Genomic DNA, 24,674 nt, shown 5'->3' with positions numbered 1-24,674 from the left:
ATCATTAGTTAATGAACTTTAAAAATATATGTATTAATGTGTATGTTTAGTGTGTATGTCCTCCATCATAAATAAAAGAAAATGTTTCACTATCCCATTTTGTGACTAGCAGAAGCCCAGCCTCAAATGTTTCTCTCTTTCTCTTTATGTGAAAGAGCACAGGAAGTGTAGAGGCTTTAACTTAGACCACTGAACAGTAAGGTGTTTATCAGTGTGACAGAATGGAGCTGTGGTCACTCTGTGTGATGATCTGTGAGTAAAAATGTTTTCATTGTGTCTTCATTAGAGTTAGTCATGGGTTTATAAGACCTTGTCATAACTTTTTTGTTTATTTGTTTAATATTGTTGTTTTTTGTTTCATTTTGGTTTGATTTCTATGTAGAATAGTATTAATTAGCTCCATTAATCCTTACAAGGACAATGATATAAATGTGTGTGTAGAATACAGGACAGTCTGAGTGTATAGATAAGTGTATAAACTGCTGTGTTTCTGCTAATATTCTCAGTGAAAGTATTGCTATTTAATAGATGTGCTATTTAACGCGACTTTAGTTTCTTTATGACACAATACAATGGTTTCACCACTCCATTCAATCCATAATCATAAACAATAATGTGACTGTAATAGATGTAGGTGATTAATAAATTGTAGTATTTGAACCTTTTAACAAGATACACAGTGCAAATAAATTCGATGAGTGAAAGTAGGCTGCTTCTTCTTTTTAGAGCTACAATTAGCTTCTTTAACTGGTCTGTTACTAACTGTGTGTTTCCCCTGTAACATTTTCACAGATATTTCTGTCAGAGGCATTTTGCACTTTGCACAGTCTTAAGATGAATGTTTTCGTTAGACTGTATGTGCTACGGAGATCAAATTGCCCCTTCCTGATTTTTTTCTTTGCATATTTGTCACAATTAAATGACTGAGATCATTTTAATATCACACAAAGATATCCCTAATAATACAGGATGCAGTTTTTAAATCATGATTTCATTTGTTAAGGGGAAAAAAGCTGTCTAGACTTACCTGGCCCTTGCTAAATCATGAATGGACCATTGTGAAGACTCACCAGCGACAGGTGGGGTTTGATCGAACAATGTGTGTAAATCCAAACTCGCCAGCCGTAAACAGGCAATAATCCACAATAATCCAACACTCTCAGCAGCGGGTCCGAATCGCAAAACCAATCTCGATAACCAAAAGTCCATAAACCAATGTCCTAAACACAAGTCCTAATCCATGTCACACAGTAGCAAACAGCTTAGTATCTTCAGCTATAATGATGCGTTGCGGCGTGGTGAGCAAGTCGCTTAAATCCCGGAAGTGTACCTTCGGTGGTGGGGCTAATACTCGGGCTCCCTCTGGTACACCCCCCCACCCCCGGAACACTGCCAGGTATCCTGCACCACTGGCTTTCTCGGGGCTATGGAGCGGGCTGATTTGGATTCCACCAGTGAGGGGTCCAGGATGTCCGCTGCATCAACCCATGATCCCTCCCAGTCCACTAGGTATTACAGGCACCGACGAGAGTGTCAGGAGTTCAAGAGGGTGCTCACTCGGTAGGCCGGGTAACCGTCAATGTCAAGCGGCAGTGGCCGTTCTTTGCTTGACTGCTCCTCGCCCGGGTGAGACGGTGCCAGCTTGAGTAGGGACATGTGGAAGACCGGCAGGTGGGACCAAGCGGCAGGACTTGGAGAAATGGTCAATCGCCACCAGCACAGTGTTGTATCCCTCTGACTCAGGATCTATGGCGAAATCTATGGCGATGTGGGACCACGGGCGTGTGGGATCGGCAGAGGCTCCAAGAGCCCTGTAGGGAGTTGGTGGCTTGCCCGGGACTGGGCGCAGGTTGTGCATGTCTCTACATATTCCCTCATATCCCGAGTGATTGAGGACCACCAGAACTGGTTCTGTATCATAGTGAGGGTATGTCGTATGCCCGGTGGCGTAGTGACATGGGTATGAAAAGCTTGTTCGCTTGACAGGTGGAGGGAGGAGGTTTGTCAGCCTGTGCTGAAATTGTACTGGACTTTCTGTGATTAAATAATATTATTTTTGTGTCATTCATACGCATGTGCAATGGGAAATATTAAACAATTCTTTAATCCGAAACACCAGCTGCACTAATAAGAAATGTCTAGAGCACACTTGGGTTATATTGCCTGTCTTATAGCTGAAGGGAAACTAAAAATATAGATTTTTTTTATTTACAGGATATGACATTGGTTCTCATTTGTCCTCTTAAAGAAATTAAAAAGTCAGCATTACATATTCTCCCTGTTCCTCTTCCCTTTTCAGTGTTTATTTCACTTATCCAAGTTGGAAAAGCTCAAGGTGATTTCTATATATTTTATTGTTTATGTTATATTCATGTTGGATTTGTATTAAGATGGAGAAGATTATGTTTGTACATTGTCATGCAGAGTTTAAGATATTTACACTGACAGTCTGTGTTTGTGTTTTGACTTTTCCAGCAGATAATAAACCAGTTCTGACTGTGCAGCCAAACGCACCACAAATATTCAGAGGAGAGACGGTTACACTCTCATGTAGAATTTTGGGAGGAAGTGGACCATACTATTGGTACATAGATGGTGTTTATGTTCACCTCTCTGCTGAAAATGTCTACAATATAAAAGTAGATCAGAGTCACAGATACAGATGTTTCGGGTTTATAGATGGACAGTCAACGACAAGTAATGAAGTGACTCTCTCAGTGATAGGTACATGTCTGATCTTACAATCCTTTATCATTCACTCATACATAATCATTACAAAACACACTGATTCAATATCAGATGGACAGAGAAGGGTGTGTTTGACTGATCTGATGTCATGGCGAGTGTTTTACAGGGTATTAGTAACAGCATGTCTCTATCTGTAGTAGTGTAGTATTGATTAGTGAGACAAACACTATACAGCACATGAACTGTGTGTTTCACCCCCAACTACAGAAAAGCCTAAAACTAAACTCACATCAAACCATGAAGGAGATGTACTGACAGGAAACTCAGTGACTCTGTCCTGTACACTGAAGCTACAGTCTGCTGGATGGAAGTTTTACTGGATCAAACTCATACAGAGCTCTGAGACTGAGACTAAGTTTGAGATGTCAAAAACCCAGCAGCTTAATTATTTTTTATTTATTACATCATACAGTATGATCCTTTTTATGTGATTTTAGGCAATGTTTGATCTAACATGATCCAGGAGTTCAAAGTGGAGGTGGGACTGCATCAGGGATCGGCTCTGAGCCCCTTACTGTTTGCTATGGTGATGGACCAGTTGTCAGAGGAGGTTAGACAGGAGTCTCCTTGGACAATGATGTTTGCAGATGACACTGTGATCTGTAGTGAGAGCAGGGAGCAGGTTGAGGAAAATCTGGAGAGGTGGAGGTTTGCACTGGAGAGAAGAGGAATAAAAGTCAGTCGTAGTAAGACTGAGTACATGTGTGTGAATGAAAGGGAGGGAAGTGGAACAGTAAGATTACAGGGTGAAGAGGTGAAGAAAGTACAGGAGTTTAAGTACTTGGGGACAACAGCCCAGAGTAATGGAGTGTGTGGGAAAGAGGTAAAGAAGCGAGTGCAGGCAGGTTGAAATGTGTGGAGAAAGGTGTCGGGAGTTCTGTGTGATAGAAAAATATGAGCGAGAATCAAGGGGAAGGTGTACAGGACAGTGGTGAGACCAACCATGCTGTATGGTTTAGAGACAGTGTCACTGAGGAAGAGACAGGAGTCAGAGCTGAAGATGTTGAGGTTCTCTTTGGGAGTGACAAGGTTGGACAGGATTAGGAACGTATACATCAGAGGGACAGCTCATATTGGACGTTTGGGGGACAAAGTTAGGGAGGACAGATTAAGATAGTTTGGACACGTTCAGAGGAGGGAGATGAAGGGACATGAAGCTGCCAGGCAGGAGGCAAAGAGGAAGGCCAAAGAGGAGGTATATGGATGTAATAAATGAGGATATGAAGCTAGTGGGTGCAAGTGTTGAGGATGCAGAAGATAGGGATAGGTGGAGAGAGATGAGTCGCTGTGGCGACCCCTGAAGGGAAAAGCCGAAAGAAGAAGAAGAAGAAGAAGTTTGATCTAACATCTAAAATGTTTTTATAGTGGCACAGTAATGCAAAAGTCATAGAATAAATATTTATAACAAAATCTGTACAACATGGTCCTCAAGGCTTTTATGCAGTACATAACAGTAGAATCAGGACTGTATTCATTGCTGTGTTTATTTTGGGTGTTAATAATAAGATTATGTTTCTGCAGAGAGTCCTAAAGCTGTAGTGACCATAAAGCCTGACAAACATGTGTTCAGAGGAGAGACTGTGACTCTCCGGTGTAAAATAAAGGGAGGAGGAGACACTGAGTGGACATACAGCTGGTATAAAAATGATGACAAACTCTACAGAGAACACAAAATACAGGAGTTCAGCCTCAGGTCAGTTAGAAATGAACACAGTGGTAACTACACCTGCAGAGGGAGGAGAAGCAGTGACACTCAGAGCTCAGAGATCAGTGATGCTGTTACTCTCACTATATCAGGTGAGTGTGTGAGTTTGTGTTATCTTCTCATTAACTATATGTAAACTCTTTATGTTTTTTTTTTGTTTTTTTTTTACATGCTTGTTGTCCATCAGATGTAGCAGAGGCAGTAGTGAGTGTGTCTCCATTGAGCTGGCTGACTGAAGGAGATTCAGTGACTCTAAGCTGTGAGGTTAAACACTCCTCTACAGGCTGGACATTCAGCTGGTACACATATGTTCTCTACAGAGACAGTCAGGGTTTCATCAGGTACAATAGAGAACTCCTCTCAGACAGCAGCAGAGGATCTGGAGGCTCCTACACTCTCAGTCCTGTTACTCTGAATCACACAGGAGTTTATGTGTGCAGAGCAGAGAGAGGAGTCTTTCACACACCGTACAGCAAACTACAGCCACTGTGGATCACTGGTGAGGAAATAAAACATTGTTGAGTGTAAACAAATAGAGAATTTATTAAATAAAGAGTAACACACATGTAGAAGTGGTTCAGGGTTACATAATGTTCATATAGCAGCCAGGTCTGTAGAGGTTTATGTAGCATGTAATTATAGGGGGTGTGAAGTAAGTCTCACTCATTAGTTTAATATCAAATCATGTGTTGTGCTTGCAGTTTAATACATATGTTTTGGTGAAATGACAAGTTATACAAAATGAAATCAATACTGATTTGATTGTTCAATGAAATTAGTAAGTATAAAATTGGTACTACTTACAGAAGCCCAGAGAAGCCATGTGATATTATTATTTTTGCTTTTGTTTTCTCGTGATCACGACTTAATTTTCTCGTGATATCGAGATAACAAAAGTTGTTTTCTCATGATCATGACTTAATCAGAACCGCGGTGAAGTTACTTCAATATTCGGACATTAGACAGACATTCGGAAGCGGTAGTTTAGGGACCGTCGACAAATTTCTGTATGACTGAAATGTGGTACTTGTTACTTAACCGACTACTTTCCCCAGTTATTCTAATTTCTTCTTAAATATACATATGGCATGCGGCATTGCAAACAGCATTTGTTTATTTATAAATAAAAATTGAATTAATTGATAGTATTAATTCTGTATCATGTGAATTAATTTCCTATTATTAATCTTTTCAATAGCTTCTAGGTCATGTGACCCTGTGACCCAAATCTAGTATCAAAATGATCTAATTGAACAGGGTACACCTCTTTGTATCCCAAAGAATCTCTTTTTTTTATTTTTATTTTAATTTTTATTTAAAAAAAACATTTTCTTCAATAGCTTCTAGGTCATGTGACCCTGTGACCCAAAACTAGTACTAAAATAATCTACTTGGACACCTCCACAAGGTACACCTCTTTGTATCCCAAAGAATCTCTTCTTTTATTTTTATTTTAATTTTTATTAAAAAAAACACTATTTCTTTAATAGCTTCTATGTGATGTGACCCTGTGGCCCAACACTAGTACTAAAATAATCTACTTGGACACAAGGTACACCTCTCTTATCCCAAAAGATGTCTTCATTGATTTTTATTCATTTGTTTATTTTCTTCCTTTGTTTAACTCCTTTCTTATATAAATAAACAAGTCATTTTATCACGAGACAAGACTATTACACAATAGTCTTCTTAAACACACAAGCAGCATTTCCATATTTTTTTTCTGGCTGTTTGAAGCTGCAAAGTGCCACACTGGACCTGTTATATACATATATATATACATATATTTACATACAAACACATACATACTTATATTACACACACACACACACACACTGTATATACACACATATACAGTGTCTCACAAAAGTACACCCCTCACATTTTTGTAAATATTTTATATCTTTTCATGTGACAACACTGAAGAAATGACACTCTGCTACAATGTAAAGTAGTGAGTGTACAGCCTGTATAACAGTGTAAATCTGTAAATTACATTTTTTTTATTAAATAAATTAATAATAGCAAATTAATTCACATGATACATAATTATTACTATCAATTAATTCAATTTTTATTTATAAATAAACAAATGCTGTTTGCAATGCCGCATGCCATATGTATATTTTAGAAGAAATTAAAATAACTGGGGAACATAGTTAAGTAACAAGCATGCCTAGATAGCAAATTGGATCCACATGTAGATACCACATGGAATTACGGCCCAAAGCTGGCCCAAATGCGGTTTGCCAAACGTCAACCAGACCAATACCGGAAACAGACCAAAACTCAGACACAAATCCACAATGTCACCAGAAATCAGCCATAACTGACCCTCAACAGTGCCAGAATCCACATGTCAGCCAGACAAGAGCCAAAATGCCACCACTGTTAACCCAGAACTCAGCCACAAATTATCCAGAAGGTCCACGAAACAGCCAGAACTGAACCAATATTATGCCAGAATCCCCAAAACTGAACCAGAAATTACCCGTATAATATTTATTATGCAAGGTATAATAAAAGAATGAAACTACACAAATTCAAATCAGAATGTTTTATTGATCTTGAAATGGGAAACAAATCTCAGCATGGAAAAAAAAAAAAACAGTGGAAGAAAAAAATAAGAAACCAGTAAAATAAAAATAAATATTTAAAATACAAAAATAACAAATACTAGAAACCAAGCAATAAATTATAATGTTAAAGGTGTTCTTCTTTTTCTGCAACCCTCACGGTCACCAGCCAGATGAAACCACCTTTTAATAAATTTCTTCACCTCCAGCTCAGTTGTCTGCACACACTATTTCTTCTTACAGCCTCTAGAATAGGAGCATACAAAAATACATTTAAATAAAATGAACAATAAATAGAGACAAAGCCCATACATGTGGGGGGCACGAAGGAGAAAGTTCTAGACTTTCAATAAAAATGCACTTACCACTAACAATGTTTTTAGCTCCAAAGTCTGGAACAGTGTTTTCCCATTTACACATCTCCAGTTCACCGCTTTGGCCAAGTCATTTTTGATGGCCTGCCTCATAATTCTCCAGACTGTGTCCTTTACATCCACTCCACCCAGAAATCCTAGTTCAAGTACTTGAAATAGTTTTAAAACATGTGGTCACCATTAACTTAGTACACTAACAGGCTTTTATTGGACTTTTCAAATTAGATCAATTCTAATAGCTTTTTAAGATTCATTTTAGATGTTTTGGACTGATCACACACACCATTTAATTATAACAGTAATTAAAACCAGACCTGGAAGTTATAACATTAGGTAGTTATGCATAACTGACATCCTTACCTACCACCTCTCATCTAGTTTCTGGACAGGATCGAAGGTCACTTCCAAAGATGTTAATGACCTTAAGTCTTCAATGGGAAATCTTTTTGGACTGAAATGGTCAACCTGTGATCCCATGAACATTGTGAGCTTTTAGATCTTGCACCATTCTTAGAATGTTTCTCTGCTGCTCCATAAGAATTTGTTGTTGGGCCATTACATCATGGAGAAGTGCTGAAACATTAAAAACAGGAAGTGCAAGGTTTACCACACTTGCTATGAAATGAGCCTTACAGTAACAGATAATACTTGATAGAAAAAGCTATCTCTAAAACAATCATCAAAGCTCGAGCTGCTGTTTGAATCTCACCGCCAGACTGCGCTAGCAACGCAACTTCCGGATCCTCCGGTAGGCGGGGCGTGCTCTTCATTTATTGTAATAGCGGGATGGTGTCACGCAGTGCACTCTGGGAAAAGTAGTCCTTTTAGTAAAGCATGGTTAATCCCGTAGATGAAAATAAACTACAATTTCCAAGATGCATTGAAAAAAACACGTCATCCGTCCTACGCATTAGACCGAACAGGATCGCGATAAACACACTCGATAGATAGATAGATAGATAGATAGATAGATAGATAGATAGATAGATAGATAGATAGATAGATAGATACTTTATTCATCCCAAAGGGAAATTCACAGTTTCCAGCAGTATCCTCAAACACAGGTAATAGATTAAATAGGAAGGAATTTAACAAAAATACTAAAATACCCAAATTAGGGTACAAAAATATAACAAAAAATATATCAAATAACAAAATATAGAATATAACAAAAATATATCAAATAACAAAATATAAAATATTACAAAATATAGCAGAATATAACAATATAAGAAAATATATCAGAAAAATACTAAATACAGAGATTTAGGAATAAATATGGAGAATTAGATGAAAAACAAGTAACGTGCAAGACAAGTGTTTAAGATGACTTATCATTTCCATAGATAGACTTTAAAAATTATTTGATTTTCGAGGAATTGTGAAAACTCTAAGTCAAGCATTCATTTGGCTTTGGTTTGGAAAATTTTATCCAGTGTGTTATTTAATGCAGCAGAATGTGTTTAGAAGGCAGATGTCTAATCTGATAATAAAACAGACATACAGCAGGCACAGTTTATTAACAATATAGTAGTTGTGTAAACTAAACTAAAGTTGTTCATGTTAATTTCAGCTAAAGTCATAAACCTGTCTCATTAAAAACTATTAAAACTATTTAATACTTTTAATACTATTAAAAGGCTATTAAAAGGACAAGTGAAAGTCCCCTCAGACTCAGTAGCCATTCAGTCACTAGCCCTTGTGTCTGGACGGTACTGCAGACTGACCATTAGTTTCTGTGTCTTGGATCATTCTGCAAACATTTTTTTTCACTCCACACATTCACACCTCTTGTCTGCCTCAATTACCCATCAAAATAATCTTGTCAACGATCATTGTCTTCTCTTCAGATTTACTTCATTTATATTCACTTATACTACTGCCCACTTATCATTAGTTCCTTGTATAGCTAGTGTTTAAATCAATTTTGATGAAAAGGACTGCTATTTGATGTTAAAGAATTTTTAATCACACACATTTTCAGTTTTTATTCTTTTTGACAAAATTAACTTTATGAATATGTATAAAACAAATATGAACCACTACAGTATCTTACAATGATACTGTAAAGCACATTCATGTCAGAGACCCTTTACTCTTTGGCTAACCAAATCCCACCCAGATCTCAGCCGGATATTTTCTTTTTCTGGCGGACCGAACTCAAGCTAGGGCTCAGCCAGGCACATACAATTTGCTTTTGGTTGACCAGAATCCAGCCAGAGCTCAGCCTGATGCTGTTTGACACAAGGGTGTGAAAGAGACTGCGCCAGCAGCAAGCCAGAAGTGCCGAATGTTTTTTTTTTTTTTTAATTGAAATAACGTGAGACAATACAACATAGAATACAAAGCACATTAAATACAGTTTAACAATAACAACAACAACAAAAAAAAACATTAATTACAACAAATCAAACACAAAGGACAAAGAATTATAAATAATATGGCAGTCCAAGTAACGTTAAAAGACACGAGAGGAAAGTTATGATATATAAACAGTGGGAAAGATGTAGCAAGAGATATATTTACTTCAGTTAAAAACAGTGTCATAGAAATGTAGAAGTCTATTATTCTTCTTATTAAATCGAATTAGTTTCAGAGACTTAAAAAGTGAAGTCATTTCCATTATGAAAAGGGGGAAATTCAATTGTTCCTTTCGAATTCTTTGTTTATGTATAAAGAATTTTGCATTTAAGACAAAATAATTAACTACAAATTCAAGAGGTTTATTTTCCGAATTCTCATAATAGAAAATTACGTCTTTAATGCCAAAGGAGTGAGATACATTGAGGTGGTCCAAGAGGTGGCATTTTAGGAGAGTTAAGAATCTTTTTGTTTTCTCACACTCAACGAATAAATGTATCAAAGTTTCATCTAATGTATCACAGAAAGAACATTTATTATCTACCTCCAAATACCTAGATAAAACAGAGTTTACAGGGTAAATCTTGTGGAGAATCTTAAAGTGAACATCTTTTATTTTGTTAGAAATGCAGCATTTATTAGGCATAAGCCAGGCTTTATGCCAATTAATATCTTGAATATAAGCTCTCCAATAAAATTTCCCTCTCGGAGTAATTCTTCTTTGAGTTTGAAAAATCCGGCGAATGTGTTTATTATTGCATTTCCTATCTGTTATATCAATACCATCTAAAAATAATTTAGATTGTCTGATCTCGTATGAACCAAAGGTTACGTGACTCTTAATGAGAACAATTAAACCCGGGCGAATAGCCCTCTTTAATAAATTAAATTCTTTAGCAGTTACTGGAAGACCATAGAGAGTCAGAAACTGCTCGTATGTCAACATATTGCCAGATTTGTCAAATAAAGAAAGAATGTTACATATGTTATTATCAAACCATCTAGGGAAAAAAAAGAGATTTCTTTCGAACCATAATTAGTTCGTTGTTCCAAATAAGCATTTTGTGAGGTGAAAAGTTGTGAGAAAAACATAGTTTCCAGGCAAGAAGACACTGCTGATGAAATTTGGACAAATCAATCGGCAATTTAAAAGGGGAATAATTACATTTTAAGACAAAGGAGAGGCCACCTATCATGTTAAATATATTATTTGGAATAAAGAACCATAAGGAAGACATCTTTTAATCCAGTTAACTCTAAAAGTATTGATGGTGTCAGCAAAGTCTAAGAAATCAAGGCCCCCCCTGGAAGTGCCGAATGTAAGCCAGAGTCGGCCCAAACTCTGATGCTATCTGGGTGGGCGTCACTAGCCCATTTTTAGGGGGGCTTTAGCTCCCCTAACATTTCTACTCAGCCCCCCTAAAAATTCTGCGATTCTCCATAAACTCTACACAAATTGGTGATCTCCTCAGTCCCCTTTAAATTTCATATGAAAACTCCGGCAGACTTCGGCTCTTCCCCGTCTTTCAGCACATTCTTCAATCCTCAAACTGCGGTGTCACAGAGCGAGGATCAGAGGACAAGTGTGTGTGTGATCAGGAAGACTCATATTTGGCTTGTTCAGCACTCAAATATTATACACATCTATGCAATACAGTGGAATGCTGCAATAAGTTTACCATCCTACCCTGTTATTTTTTTTTTTATTATTTATTTATTCATTTATTTTTTACTATTATACCCTCATTGGGGGTATAGCCCCCTTAAATGAAAATCCTAGAATCGCCCCTGGTAAGAAGCAGAGGTGGACAGTAAAGAAGTACATTTACTTGAGTACTGTACTTAAGTACACTTTTTGAGTATCTGTACTTTACTTGGGTATTATTTTTTCTGGATACTTTTTACTTTAACTTCACTACATTTGAAAGACAAATACTCTACTTTTTACTCCACTACATTTCTGTCAAGGTCATTGAATAGAAAGTAGTTACATTAATCATAGGATGATTTTTTTCACTCTTGTAGCGTCACGTGTTGTAAAGTTCAGTGGTTTTCCATAATTTTTTTTAACTCAGTTGCTCAATTGATCAATTTCTGACAAAATGGACGAAGATATGCTTTGTATATTATACACCACCAACGCATTGGTAATGATGTTAGTTAACACACAAAAATGTATGCTGAATATGTGTCCAAATTCTCATACTATGTGTCCTAATAGTATTCAAAAATAGAATATGCCCCAAATCGTAGTATACTGAAAAGAGTATTCCAAAAATTCCTGGATGGTCTACTACTTCCGCTAGAAATTCAAAGTGTCAAGCCACTCCTGAACCAGAGACAATTCCTCGTGTCAAGCCACTCCTGAACCAGAGACAACGTCAGAAGCATCATATCTGGTCTGTGGAGAAAAAGAACTGGACTGTTGCTCAGTGGTCCAAAGTCCTCTTTTCAGATGAAAGTAAGTTTTGCATTTCATTTGGAAATCAAGGTCCCAGAGTCTGGAGTAAGAGTGGAGAGGCACAGAATCCATGTTGCTTGAAGTCCAGTGTGAAGTTTCCACAGTCAGTGATGATTTGGGCTGCCATGTCATCTGCCGGTGTTGGTCCACTGTGTTTTCTGAAGACCACAGTCAACGCAGCCATCTACCAGGAAATCTTAGAGCACTTCTGCTTCCTTCTGTTGACAAGCTTTATGGAGATGCTGAGTTCATTTTCCAGCAGGACTTGGCACTTGCCCACACTGCTAAAGGTACCATAAGCTGGTTCAATGACCATGGTGTTACTGTGCTTGATTGGCCAGCAAACTCGCCTGACCTGAACCCCATAGAGAGTCTATGCGGTATTGTCAAGAGGAAGATGAGAGACACCAGACCCAACAATGCAGATGACCTGAAGGCCGCTATCAAAGCGACCTGAGCTTCCATTACACCTGAGCAGTGCCACAGGCTGATTGCCTCCATGCCACGCCGCATTGATGCAAAAGGAGGTCCAACCAAGTATTGACTGCATAGAAATGAACATACTTTTCAGAAGTCTGACATTTCTCTTTGAAATATCCTTTTTTATTGATCTTATGTAATATTCCAATTTTCTGAGACACAGAATTTTGAGTTTTCCTTATCTGTAAGCCATAATCACAATTTCAAGAAATAAGGTTGCTAGGTTGCTACAAAAGGTACTGTAAGTATTGCATACAACAATGCAACAATAATAAAACAATGCGTTGACATTTACTTTTGATACTTAAGTACTTTTAAAAACAAGTACTTCTGTACTTTTACTTAAGTAAAAATCTGTCTTTACAACTTTTACTTGTAATGGAGTAATGTTTGACCAGTAGTATTTGTACTTTCACTCAAGTAAGGAAGTTGTGTACTTCGTCCACCTCTGGTAACAAGTACCACATTTCAGTCATACAGAAATTTGTCGACAGTCCCTAAACTAGCGCTTCCGAATATCTGTCTGATGTCTGAACAGCAAACTAACTTCACCGCGGTCTGAAATTGCTCTGTGTCTGTCAGTGATTGACAACTTTCATGGTGGTGGCGAAGACACCAATGTGTATGTGTAACAGTCAGTTGAAACTGCGCCTAATTTTCCAGAGAAAAAATACGTCATTAGATTCTGATTATGTCGTGATCACGAGAAAACAACAAAAAATAATAGCAAAAATAATAATATCACATCGCCTCTCTGGGCTTCCGTAACTACTCGCTACTGCTTGATCAAACTATGTTTCCATATTAATCTAACCATCTAACCATATTACTTACCAGCAGTTCTAACATCCTTTTGAGATTTCATAATATTAAAATTACATGAACTGAACACACTTGATATACTTTTTATATATTTTTATGCAAACTATACATAATATTTTTTCTAAACTATATATCACCACATTATATCTCACACTTTTTACTAGCCTTTCTTTTTCTGAATGAGATCATTTTCTAATCTCAGAGCCTATATTATTGTTGCTACATCAGAACTCTTTCTTGATTATACAAATTACTTTGTTAAACAGCAACCTGTTACTAAATCTGTTTATTATTGGTCTTAGATTATTTGGAGCAGACACAGTAACATTAGAACAAGCACATTAATATAAATCTGTTTATAGTTATAGTAACTTACTGTGCTGTTATGTGAAAATAATGTCTACCTTCTGATCTGAGCATTCACCTGTTCTGTCCCTCAACATAAATAATATATATTTGTTAATGCATCCTGTAAAAGCTGCTTATGTTTAAACTCCTAAAGGTTTAGTTCTAGGTTCGTTATAATGATTTTATAATAATTATATATATATATATATAATTATAAATTATGTGTGTATTTCAGGTGAATCTCCTCCAGTGTCTCTGATCATCAGTCCGAACAGAACTCAATACTTTACTGCTGATTCTCTCTCACTGAGCTGTGAGGACCAGAGTGACTCTACTGGATGGACAGTGAGAAGATACAGATACATTGAGGAATTGGTCACTTGTTCATCAGTTTCAGGATCTACATGTAACATCAACTCCCTCTCTACATCACACACTGGAGTTTACTGGTGTCAGTCTGAATCTGGAGGACGCAGTAATCCTGTCAACATCACAGTGCACAGTGAGTCTTCAATGTTCTCATCTGTAACAGATTTACAATATACAGGACTAGAGATAACACTTTTAAACTCTACTGAATCAGAGTAAAGAAATGATCATTGTGTTACACCCTTTCTGATATTTACCACTGATAGAGCTCTCTGTGTTAAAATCATGACTGTATTTTACACACTTTCTATTTTCAGTGTCTTCTTTCTCTTTCCTACAGATGGTGCTGTGATCCTGGACAGTCCTGTCCATCCTGTGACTGAGGGACATCCTCTGACTTTACGCTGTTTATCTCACACCAAAAAGATCTTAGACTCTGGTGTTGATTTCTATAAAGATGATTCCATCCTCCAGTCCCAGACTACAGGAGAGATGACCATCAGTAGTGTCTCAAAGTCAGATGAAGGTTTCTACCACTGTAAACACCCAGAGAGAGGAGAGTCACCAAAAAGCTGGGTTTCAGTCAGATTGCAAAGTAAGCTGGATTTGATTTCTTTTTTAATAATAATAATAATAAGAAGAAGAAGAAGAAGAAGAAGAAGAGGAGGAGGAGGAAGAAGAAGAATTAATACATAATGCATTTCTTTTATATAACAGGTAGTAAAAAAGTGTAGGAAAAAGTCTAGTATGAATGAGGGTTAAGTTTTGGCACAAAATTTATGTTTTTAAGTTGAAAGATTAGTTAAATTCCTTGGGGTGGCTTATGACACTAAATATTCAGGTTTTCAGACTGGTCTTAGGTACCATTAATAGATTGTTCCTGGTGGACCTAAGACATAAGACATAAGACATCTATTGCTTCCTGTGTAAAAAGTAGTTTATTTCAAATGAACTAAAGGTCATACAGAAAAAAAAAAGATTTTTGTGAGTGACCTAATGAAAGTGTGTTGTTCAGAAATGCATACATAGGTTGTGAACATTTGTAGAAGGTTAAACAGTACTGAATTGACAGCAGTTTTTTTTTTTTATCTCTGTATTTTTCTTCCCTCAGGTCCCGGGTCCAACACTGTACCAGTAGCTGTGGCTGTGGGACTGAGTTTGGCCTTGCTGTTCATCATCCTTTTACTGATCCTGCTGTGGAAACACAAATCCAACAAAGGTCTGATAATTATGTTTCACTAAATTCTACACAAAGCATAGTGTAAAAATCATGCTCATTACACATGATTTACACAACCTTAATTACAAATTAACTACATAATAACACTTCTATTAAATAAGAAATAGTTATAAGCTAATAAATAGGAAAATAATACTAATTAGGAATTGCATTGTCTTTACAGTTACACAGTTTGGTACTATATATTAATCTTTATCAAATTCAGTGTGTATCTAAATGATTTTGTAGGCCAAACTAAGCTAAAATGTTCACACCTGATTTTTTTCTTACTCAAGTATGTTGATAAATTATAATAAGCTGTAATTTGCACTAAATTCACTTATGACATGGCTCATTTACATTTAGATTCAACCACAAAACTGATAAAAGACAAAAGGGGCAAGATAATGACTTCTTTCATGGGGTGCCATTATTTTTCTTCAAATTGGTTCACATTAGTGATTCTTCTTATAAATAAATTTGCCTGTACTAAAGAGCTCAGGAGAAACTTTTTTTGTTTGTTTGTTTGTTGAAACTGGACTTTCACTAGTAATACGAATAATAAGAAGAGGCTCCTATGACTTACCAGAGAATTTGTTCATATGTTGCTTATGAAAAGAGACTAACTGATGCTTACACAGTTGGCTTGTAATTACTCTTTATACCGCTCAAAAGTTTGGGATCACTTGCATATTTCAGCTTGATTTCAGCTATGGAGGAAGACTCCATCAGCCAATCCATCTTGTGCTCCAGGAAGCATGGGGTGAAATCTCATCAGATGATGTTGAAAAATTGACAGCTAGAATGCCCAGGCTGTAACTGATGCGAAAGGCGTTTTGTTTGTTTCTTTGTTTGTTTTTTTTGATGAAGGCAAAGTTTGAAGAAAATATTTATCATTTCCATCAAAATCATTATTTCTAACTCTGATATGTCAGCATGTCCTTTTGCTATATTTTCTATTCAGACTAATTAACTAAAATATTATTTTAATATTAAAATACAATTAATATTGTTTATGTGATTTATAAATTGAGCAAATAAAGAATTTCTGTTTTGTCATACAGGAAAGGACAGAGGCATACAGCAGAACAGCAATCAGACACCAGGCCAGAGTCAGTCAGGAGCTGAGGATTCTCAGTCAGGATACACACCGCTTCAAACCGGTCAGACAGTGTGTCACATCATCAACTTTCCTTATGTATACAGTAATTCAATATAAGAGTATACTTACTAATTCTTACTAATAAGCTCATGTAAACAACAATCATTTCACTGGAATTACTTTCAACAAGGTCAAAAAATCTGCATTGTTCTCTTTACTTGCTTTTTTTCTGTAGGAAGTGAACACATTTATGCCACCATAGACAATGCAGGTAAAATTGAAAGTGATTTCTTTATTTCACTTACCCTTAAAGGAATAATTCTCAGAATAAAATCATATAGTAAATCCCTTACACAGTACATACAGTAAAAGGGAGTGTTGGTCTACAGGCTCTACATATCTGGTATTCAGTTCCATCCCATCATGCACTTCATCATGCATTCTTTTTATATTTAACAAAGCTAGATTCAGGTGAAAGCTGTGTTTGTTTTGTTTTTGTTCACTCTCACTGCAGATCATGATGCTGGACCCAGTGATGTAACTTACGTTGAGCTTGAACTGAAGGCACAGAAAAAAGCAAGGAAAAAACAAGGTAAAGCCTTGTTTACTGATTTTTTAACCAATTTATTTACTTATCTCAGTTGAGCAATTTGGATGGAATTTAGTTGACTGTGGATGTTAATTCAGGGTTTCTTGTTCCTCTTAACTAGTGAAAGCCAATGTCGAACCTGATACTGTTTATTCAGAACTGAAGCAGAACACATAGGTAAGAGAAAGTTCTGTTTACAAATCTCAAACAAAGTCAGAAATGCAAACAAAAATCTTAGAATTGTACCTATATAGAAATGAAGGAGAAAGAAATAGCCTTTATTTGTCACATATATGCTAGTTTGTGCCTTTACAATAGGATTTCATTTAGAGTTAAAGTAGTGATAAAGAGGAACTAAATAGTGTAATTGAGTGGTAATACACTTTAAGCAAGCCCTGCTGGCTGCTGGGTATCAGGTAAAGACTGTAGCAGGAAGTTGACCACTGAAACGGTCTGTAGCACATGCCAGCAGAAAATAGAGCTGTGCATTCTGATTATTCTGTCACAGATCAAACACTCAGTAAAGAAAATGAGTGAGTCCTCTAGTCCTTCAATATCCTGGGATTATTCTTAATTTGAAAAAGCTCAGTGTGTTCACACCCTTAATAAATAGATCCATAGATCTATAGGTTTAGATTGATAGAAAAAAAAACAAAAACAACAACCATAACTTAACCAGAATAATTCAGTAAAGAGATAATTCAGTTGCCTTTATTGTTTTTCACGGAAGAAAATGAATTGAATGCATTTTTTGTTTGTGCTATATGTGTATTCCTTCCACTATGACCTCTCACTACATTATATTATACATTTAAAAGCCTAGTTTCTGCAGATGTATCACTAGCCTATGTCTCTCATTCAAGATGAGCTCGAAGTTGTTGACAAATAACACCAATCCTTTTTTTTTAGAAAAATAAACACACTAACATAATAACATACTTTATATTTTAGAATTACTGTATGTATATATATAAATATGCATTACGCAATATTTGCATTGCCTTTTATTGTTTTTTACTGATTTGCTGGACCATCCAGGGCCAGCAAGGCCTTCTCTGCTGGCCTAAACAGCAGTGATCTGAATCACTGACTTGCATTTTAGTATATTTAATATATTTTTCCATGAATGTGTATTAAATTATTCCCAATAGTCTATTCTCTACATTTCATAGCTTTTCTCTTGGTTGTGTTGCTTCCAGTAGTGTATATTTATGATAAGAGTATTTATCCAATCATATTTCAGCTGACTTCATGTGTCACCCGGCCGTAAGGCCTTCAGAATCAATATTGCAGGCTCCCGTAGCTTAAAATAAGTGGCAATGAAACTGTTCCATTAACCAATCAGATTTCAAGTTGGCATCACTGGGGACATCTAGCAGGCATATGATTACATCAGCAATTTCCTGTCTTTTGATTGGATAATTGGAGTAGTCAGAGGCAGTGACCCGCCCATATACAGTGTTTCTATATTCGCTGCATCTCATTTCGGATGCTGCGTCCTCCGGAGATTGCAGTTTGCTGCATACGTCATCAAGTATGAATATTTGAGTACTGAATAAGCCAAATACGAGTCTTCCTGATCACACACACACACTTGTCCTCTGATCCTCGCTCTGTGACGGCGCGGTCTGCGGATTGAAGAACGCGCTGAAAGACGGGGAAGAGCCGAAGTCTCTTGAAATTTAAAGGGGACTGAGGCGATCACCAATTTGTGTACAGTTTATGGAGAATTGCAGAATTTTAGGAGGACTGAGTAGAAAATGGCCTAGTGACGCCCATGGTGGCATCATAATGATGGTATAGAGGTGGATTAATTCAGGAAGGACACCAGTGAAGGCCTAGGTGTGAAATGCACAGGCCGCCACTGATATATATATATATATATATATATATATATATATATATATATATATATATATATATATATATATCTGTATTGCTGCTGCCAATAAATATGTAAGAAATAAATATATCTTTATACATTTTAAAAACTGCAATTTAAAACAACTCTAAATGATCATTCATAGGTGCTGAAGGTGTGTGAGAGAGAGTTCATCTTGTTCATCATATGTATTTACAGTAAAATCAGAGTGAGATTTGTTTATATATGATCTTTGCACATATTTGGCTTTAAACTGGATGGTGAGAAAGGATTATATTTTAGCAATAATGTTTTTATGCAAACTATTCCCACACAACAGAAACAAGAGCCAAAAATGTGTGTTTGGTTACTTAATACCAAGTAGGCCTAAACTGTGTGCCCCGATTGTGACAATATCATTATATGTAAAATTATCCCTCAGTTTATATATGTGCTTTTAAAGGATTTGTTGTTGTTGTTGTTTGGTATAAATTTTAAAGTATTTCAGCAATTTGTTCTTTTAGCATGCACAAATGAATCTGTAATCAATTATATATATATATTCTTCCATTTTCTTTAGTCCATTAGTTATAGATTCACTGTCCAGTAGCTCAACTAGTGATGGCATCCTATGAATTATTTCAAGATTCAAGAGTTTTATTATCATATGTACTAGTACAATAAAATTCTTACTTTGTTTACTCCTCTCGAGAATGACAGGGTAGAAGGGGGAGGGGCATAACTTACAAGGACAATACAAAATACGTAAAGAAATATATAGAATATACAGTAAAGTGTAATAAAAATGCATGATTAATGTTGTACTATACAAAAATACTATGCTTTTCATTAATATTTGGAAGCAATTCTAGCAGTACTCAACATGCTTGTATCAACAGAAAACAGATTACAAACAGAGAAATGAAATGAAACAGCCTTTATTTGTCACATATACATTACAGCATAAATTCTTTCTTCGCATATCCCATCCTTGGAGGTTGGGGTCAGAGCGTAGGGTCAGCCATGATACGGCGCCCCTGGAGCAGAGAGGATTAAGGGCCTTGCTCAAGGGCCCAACAGTGGCAACCTGAACCCCTGATCTTCTGGTCAACAACCCAGAGCCTTAACCACTTGAGCCACCACTAGGTCAATTTGTTTAAAGTCGCCTAAACAGAGTTAAACAGGAAGCATGAAAAATTTTCAGATCAGGAAATATTGTTAATAATATAAACAAAGCCTACTGTAAAATGTTGCAAATTGCAAAACAAAAGGAAAAAAAAAAAAAAACTTGTATTTTCTGTATGAAGAGCATTCAACAGTGCCAATAATAAATAAAAATTTAATAAATTAATAAACATTATTTTTGTGCTTATATTTGTGTTTGAAAATGTAAATTTGTTTACCTTTATGTTAATACTAAATACTATACGTACAATGTTTTTTCATATCTGTTTTATTACTATCATTATTATTATTTTTTTTTTTATATTTTCAATCTAGACATTATTAAAACTGCTCTTGGACCATTTCCTCATATGAACTTGGACAAAGACAACTTTTGACCTGTTACGATTAAATTCTTAAAGGGGAATTAAACTTTCAGAACAATTTAAAAAAGAGTTACTTACCCCTGGTCATCCAAGGTCTTTATGTCATTCTTTCTTCAGTCGTAAAGAAATTATGTTTTTTTAAAACCGCATTTTAGGATTTTTCTCTGTATAGTGGACTTCAATGGTGCCTCCGAGTTTGACCTTCCAAAACGCAGCTTCAAAGAGCTCTGAACAATCCCAGGCCAGGAAGAAGGCTCTTATCTAGGAAATGATCGGTCATTTTCTTATAAAAATAAAAACTTTATACTTTTGAACCACAAAAGCTCATCTAGCACTAGCTCTAGGATGCATGTCCATGACACTGCGTACTAAGTAATCATGTCAAAAGGTCACGAGTGATGCAGGCAGCACTACAGTGTTACAGTACAGTACAGTGTTTACAAAGCGAACGTGCAAAGAAATCCTTTTTAAAAAATTTTTTGTTAACTAGTAATAAACTCTTCCCTCTCTAATCATGCGAATTTTCACCTCTGAACTTCTGTTTTCAACTCTCCAAATGACCCGTGCACATCAACAAGGTACCGGCTCTTTTTTTACACCAGAGATAAGCTGATAGCATGGCAACCGGGTGGCATTGTACAACCTACTTTGTATCAGACCTTCAACATTTAAGCATGTTCCCCGTCGGACTAATAAAGTTCTTTGGATCTTGAATAAAAAATTATGTCCGCTTGGAAATAAAGTGAGTGCTCAAAAAAGTTCCTTTAAAAACTCCTGAGTGATTGAAGCTGTGGTTGCTCGCTCTGCACCTGGATATTAATACCTTTTTGTGAGTAAAGAGTGTTTGATTTATTTGCGCTTCCTTGGTCTTTGCTCGTTTGCTTTGTAAACACTGTACTGTACTGTACTGTACTGTAACACCGTAGTGCCGCCTACTTTACTTGTGAACTTTAGACATGATTATGTAGTATGCAGTGTCATGGACATGCATCCTAGAGCTTGTGCTAGACGAGCTTTTGTGGTTAAAAAGTATAAAGTTTTTTGTTTTATAAGAAAATGACTGATCATTGCTCTAGATAAGAGCCTTCTTCCTCGCCTGGGATCATTTAGAGCTCTTTGAAGCTGCATTTAAACTGTGTTTTGGAAGGTAAAACTCAGAGGCACCACTGAAGTCCACTATATGGAGAAAAATCCTAAAATGCGTTTTTTAAAAAACATAATTTCTTTATGACTAAAGAAAGAATGACATGTAGATCTTGGATGACCAAGGGTGAGTAATTAAACGGGGTTCAACAGATATATGTATGGGATGGAACAGACATAGGGAGAGTAACGACACACAGACAGCGGTGAAATAAGGTGGATATATTATAAATGTAGCGATATACATACACCATACAGTGAACTGGAGAGGACTTCAGGGTGGACCAAGGCCAAAATAACAAACAGAAACCCTCTGGATAGAAGCTAGCTAACCTACACAAAAAAACAAAAAACAAAAAGACATTTACCTTCCCTAAAACTCCCTACCAAGAAAACAGAGACAAAATACCCACTCCCCACCCGAAATGGCAGTCACACCCCTACTACCGGTTAGATATACAAAGTAGCAATATTTACAAAAATACATATATGACCGAGGCAACCAACACAAAAATAGGGCATGGATCAAACTCAATGTCAAGACAGGCAAGGATCAGACCGGATTAGCAAAAGCAACAGCAAAACCACGATACAGAACACAGAACACAACCACCAGATTCTAATGAGCAAAGAAGCTGCCAGAGCTGGCCTCCATCCCCGGCTTTATAGGATCGCCATTCCTATGTGGAGGTGGAGTAGCTGATCATCTGGAAAGCCCGGGCTGTAGTGCAGAGTGGACCATCTGCAGAGGCAAGCACAAAACACAGGACAGGACACACAACACAACCCATGCTTCCCAGGTTGTAACAGACATTAATCTGTGAACAGTGTAAAATCCCCCTTCTACATTAGTTTATAACAGTATTTGCATTAGATCAGTTAATATATAGACATTTGGCCAAACTAATAGCTTGTTACAAAGCTACTCGCTATTTTCCACTGTCCGCAAAATGTTTCATGAAATGTTAATCTAAATTTTATATGATATTCTAAATAGGAAACGTTAATTTTCAATAATTTTTAGCCCATTCTACATAGTGTATAACACTGTTTTTCAGAAGCACCTGCCCTCAAGAGAATACAGTGCTGCTCAGACCAAAGAGATCCAATGCTACAGGATTATTTTGATCATGTGGCCTGTGGGACTTTCTTTATGGCTCCGATGAGGCATATTTGGATACCACATATTCAGATAAATGCTATTCTAGAGATTTACACTAGGAAACAGCTTTCGCACTGAGTTCTGACTACATTATCCTAGGAATTTCACCCAAGGAATTAACATCCACAGGTTCAAATCACCGATAATGGTCAGAGACAATTTTTTAATAAAAGTAGCTTTTAAATAAATACAGATACATTTGTTCCTTTCTCAGAATCAAAGCAGGGAACTGGAGCCAACAAACAGAAACAGGGTCAGGCTAACCTCTCTGCAAACATACCTTCTTAACCTACCTGCTTTAATGTCCACATCCGGCTTATAAAATGACAATGACCTCATAAGCAAAGGTTAAAGCAGGAAGTAGCAGTCGAAAGCAAAAGCACACTTGGAAATCACAGTCTCTAAAACACACACAAAAAATGAATACATATATGAAACAAACATTGCTTTCACCTTACTGCCCCAGGTATACACATCTAGATCCTACAAACAGTGACAACAGTGTGTTTACGACACACGGGTCTACTATAAGTGATCTTAGGTGGCACGCATGCTTCTGGTTTTTTATACGCTAGAGAGTGCCGCTGATTGTCTAAAACACCAAATAATAACCATACAAGCAATCGCCGCTCCTGCTACAGCCACAACTTCCCACGTAGAGAGCTCCCGATGCTGCAGAGGTTCCACATTCCATCTTCAATTCAATTCAATTTTATTTGTATAGCACCTTTTAGAATGGACATTGTCTCAAAGCAGCTTTACAAAAGAAAATAAACAGAGAAAGAATAGGGGGAAAAATAAAATAAGTAACTAGAAATAAAATAAATTATTAAATTAAATTATTAAACTATTTTATCCTTATTTTATTTTATCCCTATTTTATCCCTAATGAGCAAGCCTGTGGCAACGGTGGCAAGGAAAAAACTCCCTGAGATGATATGAGGAAGAAATCCTGAGAGGAACCAGGCTCAATAATGTAACTGTAACTGATTAATGTCCTTTCTATAACAGCAATCAATGGCCCATGAGGAACTTTTAAGTCAGTGCACAGTGTACTATCTCTGCTTCACTCACACTTAACCAATGATGAAGAAAGCTCATCAGCACCTCTTCTTTCTCAGTCTGTTGAGGATATTTGGTATGAGCTCCATCCTGAAATCATTTATTACCTGCATCATGGGGAGCATCCTGACTGGTACAGGAGCAGCACATAACTACAGAGCTCTGCAGAAAGTCTTGCAGAAATCCCAGAACATTGAAAAAGTCAGAAAGAATAAGTTGTTGGATCTTAGTTTTAGTGTTGCTACCATGTCATGCAAACAACAGTCAGCATATGTGCTTGGCTAGTATACAGATAAGACTGTGTTTTGGATTAGAGGGTGAACTTTAATATATATGTATTAATGTGTATGTCCTCCAACATTAATAAAAGAAAATGGCATTTCACTATCCCATTTTGTGACTAGCAGAAGCCCGTCTTCAATCTAATTGGATAAAAAGCTTTTCGGAAAGTTCCATTTAATATCTTGTTGAGACCAATTATGAACCTGAGTGAGGTAGCAGAGGAACTGTACAAGTTCATTCAGTGAAATAAAGTTATGTTCTGCAAGTTGCTATTTGTTTCTAGAATTTCTGGAGGTATAGAGGTGGAGTTAAAAAATCACACTTGCACCTTAGTGGAAATCTTTCTCTCATTCTCTTTATGTCTAAGAATACAGGAAGTGTACTGTAAAGGTTTTAACATAAAGCACTGATTAGTCTTTTCATCAGTGTGACAGAATGGAGCTGTGGCCACTCTGTGATA

At 36.6% G+C, this 24,674-nt stretch overlaps 1 protein-coding gene and 1 long non-coding RNA gene across 2 annotated transcripts; one reads left to right on the top strand and one right to left on the bottom strand.

Moving 5' to 3' along the window:
- Positions 1–221: 221 nt before the first annotated feature.
- On the top strand, positions 222–17,331 carry LOC131356495 (Fc receptor-like protein 5). The gene is made up of 11 exons (XM_058395559.1): positions 222–252; positions 2,300–2,335; positions 2,479–2,724; positions 4,270–4,545; positions 4,641–4,952; positions 14,111–14,377; positions 14,585–14,839; positions 15,356–15,463; positions 16,528–16,626; positions 17,080–17,157; positions 17,276–17,331. Exons 1-11 carry the CDS (start codon positions 222–224, stop codon positions 17,329–17,331), a joined length of 1,764 nt encoding a protein of 587 aa, XP_058251542.1.
- LOC131356511 (uncharacterized) lies at positions 7,026–8,118 on the bottom strand. The gene is made up of 3 exons (XR_009205022.1): positions 7,764–8,118; positions 7,395–7,552; positions 7,026–7,275 (listed from the first exon to the last, which is right to left on the bottom strand). It is a non-coding gene; the product is annotated as an uncharacterized LOC131356511 (long non-coding RNA).
- Positions 17,332–24,674: the final 7,343 nt, after the last annotated feature.

This window comes from Hemibagrus wyckioides, linkage group LG07 (assembly GCF_019097595.1).
Source record: "Hemibagrus wyckioides isolate EC202008001 linkage group LG07, SWU_Hwy_1.0, whole genome shotgun sequence".
Classification (NCBI taxonomy): domain Eukaryota; kingdom Metazoa; phylum Chordata; class Actinopteri; order Siluriformes; family Bagridae; genus Hemibagrus; species Hemibagrus wyckioides.
This window is presented reverse-complemented; position numbering and strand designations above follow the sequence as displayed.